This window comes from Sinocyclocheilus rhinocerous, unplaced genomic scaffold (genome assembly GCF_001515625.1).
Source record: "Sinocyclocheilus rhinocerous isolate Xijiao unplaced genomic scaffold, SAMN03320098_v1.1 scaffold411, whole genome shotgun sequence".
Lineage (NCBI taxonomy): Eukaryota > Metazoa > Chordata > Actinopteri > Cypriniformes > Cyprinidae > Sinocyclocheilus > Sinocyclocheilus rhinocerous.
In genome coordinates, this window is record NW_015640493.1 from 2,227,415 (window position 1) to 2,240,573 (window position 13,159).

Sequence of the window (13,159 nt, forward strand, 5' to 3'; positions counted from 1 at the left end):
ATTATTTTTTTTTTTTTATTAAATTATTATTTTTTCATTTTATTTTATTTAAAAAAGAAAGAGATTATTGACATTGTGTGCATGCAAAACTTTCCATCTCACACATCGCTATATATTTGTGCACACTAAAAACAGTCGGTAAAAACAGCAACATGCTGAAAGATTTACCTTGTTTTATAATCCATTATGTTTTTGAATTGCACTTCTTAAGATTGCTTTTAAAGTTTTACAAGAAGACGGGGTCTTCGGGGTCCCAAAACTACCTAACATCACAAGTTAGTTTGTTTCTCTATGAATATTTCATTAAGTATACTGTAAGAAAGCAAAATGGACAAAGGAAAGATTTGTATTAGTGAAAGGGATTTGTTTCCTTTTTGTTTTGGCCTTTGCTGATGAATTATTTAGAAACATTGTGACATTGCTCAATGGGGATGTGCGCTTTCTCATTGGAAAACAATGGTCTTCCGTGCAAAGCGAACAAAGCTTTTAAAATATGTCTATACACACCACACGTCCACAACGTTGCAGTCCGCAGAGTGAATGCGAGAGACAAAATAGCTAAAGTGCTTTTTGGTATCGAAGGTTTCTAAGACTTCCTCCAAAGCTTTTTAATTTTTCTCCAAGCTTCAGGGGTTAAGAAAAGAGCTGCAGAGAGATCAGAAATGGATGGACTTATGAAAACAGTCAATTTGTCCGAAGCTGTGTTGTTCATGTACCACATGCAGGGGCGGACTTACCCATTAGGCAAAGGTAGGCGACCGCCTTGGGCCCCCAAAAGCCAAGGGCCCCCTAAAATGCTTTTCATATAGGATATGCGCATTAAGCGCTGACACGCGAACGTTTGCTGTTTACGATGTTTATTACCACAACAACCATCCTAGTCGGCGCCTGCAGGTGTACGGCTGTACGCACTGTGAGCGCTCAGACTGATCTGAGATTTGCCCCGCAAACATTTCAGCAGTTATTATAGGCCTGTGTGTCCCGTATTTTTGTCGACTGAACCCATGCCGTTAATTATGAATTTATCAGTCTTTTGCATGCCAAAGTCAATTTCTGCATAGAAATATTACGCCAAATAGAAGCAGAAAATCGTGCTATACGCACTTTCATGAGATCGGGTTAGACTACAACAATGAATTTGTTGGCTATTTTGCCTGGGGCCCCCAATTCACTAAATCCGCCCCTGACCATATGTTCACTAAACGAAACATTTCTTGAGGTAAACCACCCAAAGAAGAGGTCAGAGCCCCACAGTGAGCAAAATGGACTGAAATGAGGAATGGTACAGTAAATCACATTTACATTTCTTCATTTATAAGAAGCTTTTACCCAAAGTGACTGACAAATGAGGAAACACAACATAAGAGATTCATTCTAAGGAGGCATTTACATTGATCAGAGAAGTACAGACTAGAACCAAGATGACGGCGAGAAATACTGAAGGAAAAGTCAAAAATGCTATATATGGGGGGTGCATAAACAGATTAAGGTCATCATGAAATCAAAATTGACCGTCCTATCATTTTTAATGTTTGCATAATTCATCAGTGTTTTTCCAAAATAAATCAAATGTTTCTTTGAAAACTTCTAGCAAAATATTTTTTTTTCTTGTAGAATTGCACTTGTAAATGCATCATATTATGAAAGTAAAATGGATTTTGAACAGCATTTCATGTTGATTTTAGATCAATTTGTCCTTATGAATGTTTGTTTTTAACATATTCAGCTTTTCCACTGGGATATTTATCTCATTACACATTTAGATCTCGGGCCCAGCAAAGCTGCAATTTCAGCTAAATCAACCAACAGCTCTTGATTTATTTTTCCAAATAATTATTAATGTTTCATCTGTAAGTTAACATTTGAATATACTGACACTGCACTGATTGCATGACCCCTGATTACAGCGACTGTCCTGTTCAATTCACTAACAGTTAATTAGAGGTAAAATTCAGGAGATACACAGTTATTTTACTGACTCTCACATCCTCCTACAGGAATAGAATAGAGAGTTTTGTTAGTTGTTTAAATAGGACAAATTTGATGTTCTGCTTCATCTCTCCGCACAGCCAAGGGTCTGTCGAGCCGGTCTCCAACTACTTTCTACAATGAATAATTTGTTCATCAGTCTGTTTGTTTTATAATCTAGTAGTCTTGTAAAGATTAATGAAGCAGCATATTGAAATTCTGTTTGAAGCTTTTTTATATATATATAAGGCTTTGCTCAGATAAATTAAGTTAATCATGAGCTAATTGGAAATCAACCAGAACTTTTGTGGCTCTCGGGGGAAAAAAAAAAACACAACACAGATTTAAACAAAATTGCAACCATACTGCCCTGATAGAACATTAAATAGAATATGAAGATTCTATTTTAAATATTAAAAAAGGTTGCATGCACTGCCTTATAATCTTGTTTGAACTTCATATTAAATATTAGACTTTCAAAAGCAGCTTATGATGACAATGCCAGAACATTTTAGTCTTTCTTCTTTTGACTACATGACTCTGAGCGTTCTTAGAAATCTTTTCTTTTCCCAAATGTTTCATGTTTTGAAATGTGCTATATTAACACAAATTGATGAGTTGGTTATATGAATTACATTCCCACAGCTGCGGTCTCTGTATAGTATTTGTGATGATTATTATGGAGGATCAGGCCTCCTAACGCTTGTGGATCACAACATCAAAGGCTTTTGTTGAGAATCCAATGCAAATGCACAAAATCATCAGATGTTTTTTTTGTTGACCACCTTTTGAGTGAATTTAACAAGGCAGCTGCTGAAATGTGGAAAATATAAACACCGTAGCATCTCACCTCACCCAGCGCTCCCACTTCATTTCTCTTTGCTCAATTCTAGGTCAAGCCACAAATAAATAAATAAGTAGCGTTGAAAATATCAGCCTGCATTAGTGCGTCCAAAATTCAGAACAGGTTTGTAAAAGTGTTTGTGAGAGAATGAGTCCAAAGCATCAAGTAGAACGTGAAGAAGGTCAATAAAAACCTAACTTTTTCAAAGTTATTCAAATTCATGCATACTGGGGTGCAAAGTCTCACCGAGACACATGTAAAGTACCCCCTAAGAATGGTTGCGGGGTCCGTTAACAAGGTCGCTAGGCCATTACACCGATGTTCACAGCTGTTCAAAACTGGACCCACACATAGCAATTCACTAGAGTGCACAATATTTTCATGCCAGCTTGCCACATGACTACTGCTCCCCTGAATGCCCCTCAAATGTAATGTATGTAAGGGGCGTGTTTACACTTGGCATTGGTTTGGTTAAAATGAACACTTGTGTGAACAAAACATGGACCAAAAAAAAAACTAAACAAATTCAACAATACATGTAAACAAGCCAAAAACAGGATGTGATGTCACAAGATGTGACCCTAAAAAGATTGCACTTGGCAGGTTTGGTTTGATTAAAACAAACTGGTGCAGTTGCTTTGTTAGTGTGGTTCATTTGAATAAGTGTGAACGCTGCCATATGAACCTTGGTGTGCACCAAACAATTTTTTTTTCTGGTTCTTCAGGTATTCCATCGACTGGAAGAGTGACCTGGACAGCTTCTTCGACATCGATCCTGTCAGAGGAACCATCTCCACCAATGAGCTTCTGGACAGGGAGAGTATAGCCCAGCACAACATTTCAGTTGTGGCCACTAAAGTTAGTAAGTATGGCTGTGAACCAGTGATTCATAGAAGTTCAGTTGTCTTAAATGCTGGGATTTTTTTGCGATCTGATTTACGGTGGCCCATCGCAGCGCAGTCAGCAGCGAATTCCATTAAGTCTGCTTTTTACGAGCATTCATAAAATATGACGATTCTCCAGGAATATGTATCATTACTACAGTGTCTTTCCTTTCTCCTTGACTTGAATTGAACTGAATTTAACAACTGATGTATTTTTATTTTTAAACTGCTGGTTAATTAATTGTTCTTTGCCATCAGTGTGGTCATTTATAGAAGACTCTGTCTCATGTCTTCCAGAACAACAATTATAAAACCAAATATTTGTTTTAAAGTCAATTGCAAATATTTTTGTCTGTAATATGTCCATAATTACTCTTTCATATTATATTATACATTATTCACCCTTTGCCCATCTATCTATCTATCTATCTATCTGTCTGTCTGTCTGTCTGTCTGTCTATCTATCTATCTATCTATCTATCTATCTATCTATCTGTCTGTCTGTCTGTCTGTCTGTCTGTCTATATATATTGGCTGCAATTGAGGTGTCTAAAAGGGATTTGTTGATGTTATTCAAAAATTAAAGTTACTGAAATATATGTATACAGTATATGTATGTATGCAAATGTAATATATAATTTTTATTTCACATTTAATATCCAATTGTATGGAAAATAAGAAATTTTCGTAATGTTTGCCACATAAGAAAAAAAATCACGCTTTGGTAAATCATAATAAAATCAGAATTATGAGATAAAAAGTTAAAATTATGACATACTAAGTGAAAATGATGACATAAGTTGACATTATTCATATACATGTCATAATTCCCTTTATGTATATCGTAATTACGACTTAATTTAATTTAATAATTATTAATAATTTAATAATTAAACAATCCCAATTTTTCGTAAATTTCGTCTTTATCTGATAATTACAACTTAGAATGTCATAATTTAGATTTTTTTTTTTACCTTTTGTCATAATTTCCACTTTTATTTAATAATTATGACTTATCTCATAATTTTTGCTTTTTGTGTAATAATTCTACTTCTTAATTCATAATTCTGATTTACCAAAGCATGATTTTTTTTTTCTTATTTGGCTGAAATGCACTTCCAAACATTTCATTTAGAAAACTGTCAGATTATGGGAGGGGGGAGTGTTTTTACAAACTGCATTTCATATTGACTATTTTAGGAAGTAATTTGAAAGGAGATCAAACACCAGCATCAAAGATGTCATCGCTGTAATTGCTTTTGTGTCGGAAAAGATCTGTGGATTGAATCACCACGTAAATAAGCAAATTCATCGTCATCAAGTCATCAAATCTGCCGAGAAATCCCCAACGCCATTATCTTAGAGGATATGTGGTGCTCAATCAAAATTACAAAAGCGGCGACTCACATTCATTAAGACGGAATGGGGATGAGAGGTCATTGAAAGTTGAGCCTTCATCACTATGGTAACGGTTATTACTCACTGCCTCTCAAGGTTGCATTGGTGATATGCTAATTGTGATTTCTAAAGCTAATTGGGTGAGACTTAACACAAGTCAGGGCTGTTAAACTTCACTCCTGTACTGCAATGGGAATTGTCCACCCTGTGTTAGAAGCTCCATTTTTATTCATATTGTATTCACTATGTGTCTTTTAGACAGTTTTACATTCTGTTCCATTGACCCAGATGGATTCAGAGAAATCACAGAAGCACATAGTCTGATAAACTAGACCATCTCTGCTATTTTTGACTTTCTGAGTTTCAAGGTTTTAATTAAGAATTCATATATATATATATATATTATTATTATTATTATTATTATTATTAAATTTTTTTTTTTTTTTTTTTATTAATTAATAAATTTATTAAAATTTTTTTTTTTTTTTTACATTTGAAACCTAATATCTCACAACTGTGACTGTATATTTCATATTTTAAACTTCTCAGGCATCCCAGTAGAATAGTTTATTTTAATATGTAGTTTTGCATGTTCCTAAAGTTAGTCAAAACTGTGTTGCCCACTTTGACCATTTGTAGTTGCTAACTATATGAGCACAAAAGTATTTAACAAGCCATTTTGCTGTCCTACAGCTTATAAACGCTCATATCACCAGTGTGCCATGTGCAATATCCTTACTAGCATTATACAGTGCCTTGTAAAACATGCTTGATAGCTTTTATATCTCTCAGAACCAGTGATTATGAGGTGCGGAGAACACCTGTTCAACACCATCACAAGCTAATCTTGCATAAATCGCAGCTTCTTATTATTATTTTTTTCTCTCTCTCTCTTCCCTCTCCTGTGTTTTTTAGGGGCGTTAATTTCACACCAGGTGGAATTCCAGATGTTCTGGAGCCTCAGAATCATATTGTACTAAATATGAAATTGCTGAAGGAAGCATGAGTCAGCACACAGTCTCCAAACTCTCCACGCTTGTTGCACATCATGAAAACTTCTGCCTTTAGTTTCCATTAGGACAGCAAACATATGGATACACTTGATTTCCATAATCCCTTCTGTGACGCTCATTACAATAGAGTCAGCTAAGGAAAACCTATTTTACAATACAGTTAGAACCAATATGTTTTACAAAATGTGTTAAGCAGACATAATTATTTGCTCTGTTTACACCTTGTACAGTACCAGTAAACAGGGCCACAATCAAAACTGGAATGAAGCACAATTGTTTTGATCTAAATAAGACGCACCTTTTATATGCGTGATTAGAGCACTTTCATTCGTTTGAAGCCAGGTCAACAATAACCATTAAAAGCACAAACAAAAACATCACAAAGAAAAATGTACTGTTTTTCTGTCATAAGATCCTAGCGTACTACAGCTAAATGGACGATTTCTCCCTTATACAACAGCGCCATCTAGTGGCAAAATCCGTCATTCAAGTCGTTAAATTGAAGCCATAGTTGGCTAAACTTATAAACTGTTGTTGTTGTTGTTTTAATAAAAAAGCTCACTAGATTTTTGTAGCATTCTGCAACAGTTTATAATTTTCATATTAACCTTGATGCATTAATTATTCAATCTTAAAACATAAATATAATAATCTTTGAAAGTGTATTTTGAATGTGTTTGTCTACTACATTTGTCCACTTCAATAGAATTGCGTCACTTTCATGAGAATGTTGAGCTTTTTAATTTAAAACTTATTTTAATTAAACTTAAAGATTATTGTTAAAATAAAAAAATATTAATATCGTTTAAATATAGTTGTATACATAGTTTAAATGGCATTTAAAAGATGCCAATCATATTAAATTGTGGTTGTGGGTCAAAGGTAGTTTGGGTCACACCCTGAGTTGTTAACAAAAAATATTATTATTAAAATTAGTATCATGACATATTGAAATATGTTAAATGTATACAATTAGAAAATTATAAATGTCGCCATATATTCAGTATTTTGGTTATCTGAATATATCAAATATGTTTTTGGACTTAAAAATAGAAATTAATTGCATTTAATTTTTAGTTAGACAGAACTTAAAAAAAAAAAAAAAACCTCCAACAGTGGCTATTCAAAAAGTAATTTGCTGCAGGACATTTGGGGCAGAAGCACAGGACCTGGAGAATGATGATGTGTCAGATCGCAGATAAATTGTAGCAACAGTATTTTTTTTTTTTACTGGACATCAGAAACCCTGGAGCTCCTGAAGCTAAAGTAACAAACAGTTGCACACACACACACACACACACACTTTCTCTCCAGGAAGATTGCTCATCTTCATCAAGGTCGCTCACGGGTCTTGGTTCTATACGGGACCCCTGGGAGGGATGAGTTCAGATCCCTCGTTCTAAGCCTTCTCACCTTCTCCTCAGACATGCTGAGCCCATCTCACGGATCTGATCTATAAAAGTTTATTCCACACTGATGTTCACCTCCACACTGCACGCTCAAGCAGAATTCAAACAATATCAGGAAGACGTGTTCGAAAATCAACAGCTGTGTCAGAGAGGACACAGCTGACCTTGTGTGTCTGCTAGAAGCAAATTATTTTTAGACAGATTTTTAGCTTATTTTCTTACCCACTTAAAATGAAAGCCTACTTTTAAAGTAGTTTTAAGAATAGAATAGAATAGAATAGAATAGAAAATAACTATTTATTTGCAGACTATGAGTCCCTTTAGGTTTTCAGTGTAAAACCACATGATGGCAGTATAGTATGTTAGTGGTTTAGAACATAGCGTTCAAATCAGTACTACTCTCAGTCTGTGTTCCAGGTCCTGTCTCTTGGTTCCTCAACCGAAAGCTAATGTGATAAGCCAGCTATGTAATGATTTTAGTAAAGAACTGTGGAGTTATTAATGTGACGAGGTCAATTCAATCCCAATTCTAGCAGTTCTTAAATCATACCAAACGGAACCATTTAAAAATGTATATTGGTGATTCTTTTCTAGTCATTTGATTTGGATATTTGGCTGCTTGAAATGTTTTCAAATGGGAATTTCTTCGAACTGCACGAACCATTCAAAAGTTTGGGGTCAATAAAATGTTTTAATGTTTTTGAAAGAGGTTTCTCAGCAAGGCTGTATTTATTTGATTAAAGGTTCATTAAAAACAGTAGTATTCTAAAATGTTATTGCAATTTAAAATAACTGTTTTCTATTTGAATATATTTTAAAACTGTAATTTATTCCTGTGATCAAAGCTGAATTTTCAGCATCATCATTCCAGTCTTCAGTGTCACAAGATCCTTCAGAAATCATTCTAATATGCTGATTTGCTGCTAAAGAAACATTTCTTATTATCACTTTTATTTCAAGATTCTGTGGAATAGAAAGTTTAAAAAGCACATCATTTATTTGGAATAGAAACACTATAAATGTCTTTACTGTCTCCTTTTTAATGCATCCTTGCTGAATAAAAAAGAACAAATTTTTTTTTTAATTAAACTTAATTAATTGATTAATTAATGAATTTAAAAATTATTTAAAACATATTATTTAGAACATATTATCGTATAAGTTATTATTTTATAAGTCTATCATTTTGGTTTAATGCATGATGCTTATTGTGAGTATCAGTGTTGGGGGTAATGCATTACAAGTAACGTGAGTTACGTAATCGTGAGTATTGTGTGTGATGATAATGATATGTTCTGGAAATGAAAAACGTCTGACTGTTAAATGTCTAACTTTATAGTTAACAGACATGCCAGATTAATTAGTTTTTAGAAAAAGAATAAATGGTTTCAAATTCTTTAAAATCATCCTAAGGGACAGAAAAGTTTCCATAACTGAAGAACAAGAGTAATCTTGTGCATTGTAACGTGTGCTTTGCATTGCTCGTGACATACAGTCTGCTGTTGGTCATAATATGTGGTGTTTGTGTGGTTTGTGTAGATAACCCAGTGCTGACCAGTAGAGTGGCCGTCACAGTTCATGTGCTGGACATTAATGAGTTTCCACCAGAGCTGGCCATGCCTTACGAAACCTTCGTGTGTGAGAGCGCCAAAGTCGGGCAGGTGAGCGAATATAAATGGTTGTGTGCGCATGTGTGTATGTTTGCATGTCCAAAACCAATTCTGGTCTAATGAGCCATTTAAGATGATGTATGACAGAATCCAGACTCTGACACTCTCATTAAATCCTGAAAGTGCAGTATATTCCTGCTTTAGCCATGCAGGTACAGTGTGTGTGAGTGCCAGAGCATTCCCTAATCTACTGTATCTTGCCCACTTACACTGAACCACTGAACCTCAGAATAAACAGGAAAACCTTTCTGAAAACATGCTATGAGTTATTGTATACGATATTTTCTCCTGTTGCATTTTTATGTAAAATATTTCTTTGTATGTTTACTGAAAACAAAAGTGAGTAGTTTTTGCCCACTCAAAGCTCACCACCACAATGCTAGTATGAAGTTAGTGGTTGCCAGGATGTTGTTATGCAGTTAATAATGTGTTTGAAGTGGTATTTAGGGCATTACTAGGTGGTTTATTTTATTTTATCTTTTTTCACAGTCCTGCTTCACTAGATGCCAATGAAGGGGGAAATAACTCTTATGCAGTTGCTAATTCAATTCAATTCAAGTTTATTTGTATAGCGCTTTTCACGATACAAATCGTTGCAAAGCAACTTTACAGAAAATTAAGTTTCTACAATATTTAGTGGTAGCTTATCAGTGGTGACTTTCAGTTAATGTACATAAAACTAGCAATGCTAATGTGTTTGTAGTGAATTTCTAGAGTATTGCTAGATGTTTGTTTTATTTTATTTTGTTTTATTTTATTTTCACAGTCCTGCTTCACTAGGTGCCAGAAAGGAGAAAAAAAAACAACAAAAAAAAACGTATGCAGTTGCTAAGGTGTTTGGAGTGGTATCTAGGGTGTTGCTAGGGAGTTTTTATTATTTTATTTTACATTTTATTTTATTTTAGTATTTTTACACTCCCACTTCACTAGTTGCCAAGAAGGGGAAGGGGAAAAAAAGGTGTTCAGAGTGGTACCTAGGGTGTTGCTAGGGTGTTTTTATTATTTTTATTTTATTTTATTTTTGTATATATTATTTTCACTGTCCTGTCTCACTAGGTACCTGGTACTTATATATGCAATGTGTTATCATTTATTTATTTATTTATTTATTTTCTGTTATAAAACCTTTTTCTTAGTTTAAAGCCTTTTTGTTGTTGTCGTTTGAATGGATATGACACTTCTGGCCAGAACTGTGTGGTTTGATTGAAACATTGGACAGGAAGAGCCTGGTGGGTAAGTGATGCATTAGTGTTGCACTAATGGTCCTACCCAGCATGCACCTGTGGCGCTGGTGACAGCTCTACAACAGGTGACGCCAGCGGGACGGTGGGCAGTGTGGACGTCTGTTAGCCACGGAAGATCGATCTGCTTGTAATGGTAGTGCACAGTGTATCATGATCGCTGGATGTGAAAGCAGACTAATTGGTTTTAGATGCAGAATCGAGAAGAAAAACCACAGGAGCACTTGAATAAACATTACTGAGCACATATTGCCGGCTGCCACTTATCTTCATGCACTTGTGACTAGTTTCTAACTCATGTTTCATTTAATGTTGTGAGTGTAATTGTTTCATATACATAAAGCACTGTAAAGTGGATTGTTTTTCTTCTAAGGAATATACTGTGTTATATGGCTGTATATCTCCATTACTTAAGAGCAAACACTGACTCTGACTAATGAGTTTTCTATACTAATGTTTATTTTATTTAATTTTTAAGATATTAATAATTTAAATTAATAATGTATACTTTTTTAATATAATTGATTATATTCCTGTGTGCACTAATAACCTTCATAAATCATTTAGAAATTTCATAAACATTAATGTTCACCATAAAATATTTAAACAAGCGATTGACCATTAAAAGATGAGTTATTTATTGAGTACTTTAGGTTTAAAATTGTTAGCCACATTCTGGGTGTCCAGCAGTGATCAAATATACCACCAGAGACTGTTTTGTTAAATTTAAACCCTGATCAATAATTTTTTGAATAACTTTGTGTTGTCTAGGTGATTCAGGTCATCAGTGCAAGAGACCAGGATCTCCCTCAAGCCGGACAAACATTTTCCTTCAAATCCCCTCAAGAGGGAGTGAAGACCAAAAACTTCACCATCAGAGACTTTGGAAGTGAGTCTGTCTGTTATTTCTTAGCCAAGTGATTTATTTGGAGAGAGAGCGAGAGAGAGAGAGAGAGAGAGAGAGCTTATACTACTACTACTACTACTAATAATAATAATAATTGTATGTGTCGTTTTTTTATTCTTTCATTAATAAAAAGATTAATATAAACATTTATTCAAAACAGAAATACTTTGTAACAATGTAAGTCTTTACTGTCATTTTTTAAATCAATTTAACATACCCTTGCTGAATAATTATTTTATTAATTATTATATTACTTTATTTAAAAATAAGCTAGCTACTGACCCCAAACTTTTGAACGGTAGTGTATATATACTGCATATATATTGTTCTTTGTGCATGCAGTCCTTAGATTAAAAATTGTTTAATTCATGGAAAAGCCATGGAACTGTGTTTTACATAATTGTTTTTTATTTTCCATCACAGCTATTATGCCACTACACTGAACAGCTTTCACAGCACATTCTGTATACATCCACTGTTTTGGCCTTATGGAACGCCTGTCCTCACTTCAGGCATGAATGCTCGCTTAAGATGTGATTTACTGGGACAAGGTGACAGTTTCTGCTGAGGGCAGTTCAGGAAAAAGAGAAGAAACAGGCTACCTGTAACATGCAAGATTTTCTTCAAAATGCTCACCCGTCAAGAAAATGCAGCCAGAATAAAGTCTCAGCGACAGGGTCAGATGGGCTAATCAGAGTTCATAACCAGCAACTTGCAGCAGCCATGATGCCAACAAAGTCTTTTGACAACATGTCATTTCTCTGAACGCTAATACACCAGCTACATCACACTAATTTTATAAAACATGAACAACTACATTGTTTATTGCCATTTAACCTTTTATGGCTGGAGGACAAGACAAGCTCTTGTGAAAACCAAAACTGTTTACTTATTCGTTTTAGGACAGAAAGTCACATTTTTAGACATAGTAGCTGCACTTTTCACAAGATAACTGCACAGTGATGCTGTTATATACAGCACCTTATTTTCATAAGGTGTTGCTGCAGTAATCATAACTCTCTCTGTCCTCTGAATCTGTTGTAATATGAATCAGTTTGTTCCGTTCGTTCAGACTCTTGTCATAAGCCCCTTATGCCACTTATAGCTTTCTTGTAGTAAAATATTTAGTTAAATTCTGATAGATTTTGTTGTCTCTAGTTTCATTAGTTATATTTAGATTAGAAGCATCATAATGTCAGATGTGGTTGTAATAGTGTTTGGAACTGAGTCAGAGAGATGAAGTAGCCTTCAGAAAGTTTTAAAATCTCAGTTGACCAGAAGAGGAAAGTAATGCTACTGTAGGTCAGAAGGTATGATGTGAAAGTGCTTTTCTACCTCCTGAAATCATTTCAGATGAATGTTCAGGCTCAAACACTCTCCGCACAGAGAAAAAGCATATTATTTAGAGCCCTGAGGGGGATTCGGCACTCAGCTGTAGTGTGATGTTCCTGTTGAACTAGACTCAGAGCACACTAAACACTGGATAGTTTGTTCACTATGAAAAATCATGTAAGATCTTCTTGTGATGCACAATATCATTTGCGATGAAGGATGCAGCGGTTACGCTAAATCAATAACGCTACCTTATAATGACACAAGCACCCTTCCTGTGGAGCTCTAGGGCTGTTAACAAAGTCATCAAACAATCAATAGCTCTCTGCTAGTTTGTAAGCAAATTCAAATTGTGATTTTGTCTTTTGGGGTATGATATAGACATAAAGTTTAATAAAAAGGAAAATGTGTAGTTAAAGTAATCTCTTAAAAGGAAAATGTTAGCCTTGTCACTTGCCATGCCTAATCACACTCTCTCTAATACTAATAATAT

At 34.6% G+C, this 13,159-nt stretch overlaps 1 protein-coding gene across 1 annotated transcript in view; it reads left to right on the forward strand.

Moving 5' to 3' along the window:
- Nucleotides 1–13,159, forward strand: part of LOC107753275 (cadherin-12-like) — a 148,043-nt gene that overhangs the window by 126,214 nt on the left and 8,670 nt on the right. The window contains exons 8-10 of the mRNA XM_016569405.1: nt 3,538–3,674; nt 9,056–9,177; nt 11,199–11,316. Coding sequence (XP_016424891.1) covers nt 3,538–3,674; nt 9,056–9,177; nt 11,199–11,316 — 377 coding nt within the window. The remainder of the gene's footprint in view (nt 1–3,537; nt 3,675–9,055; nt 9,178–11,198; nt 11,317–13,159) is intronic.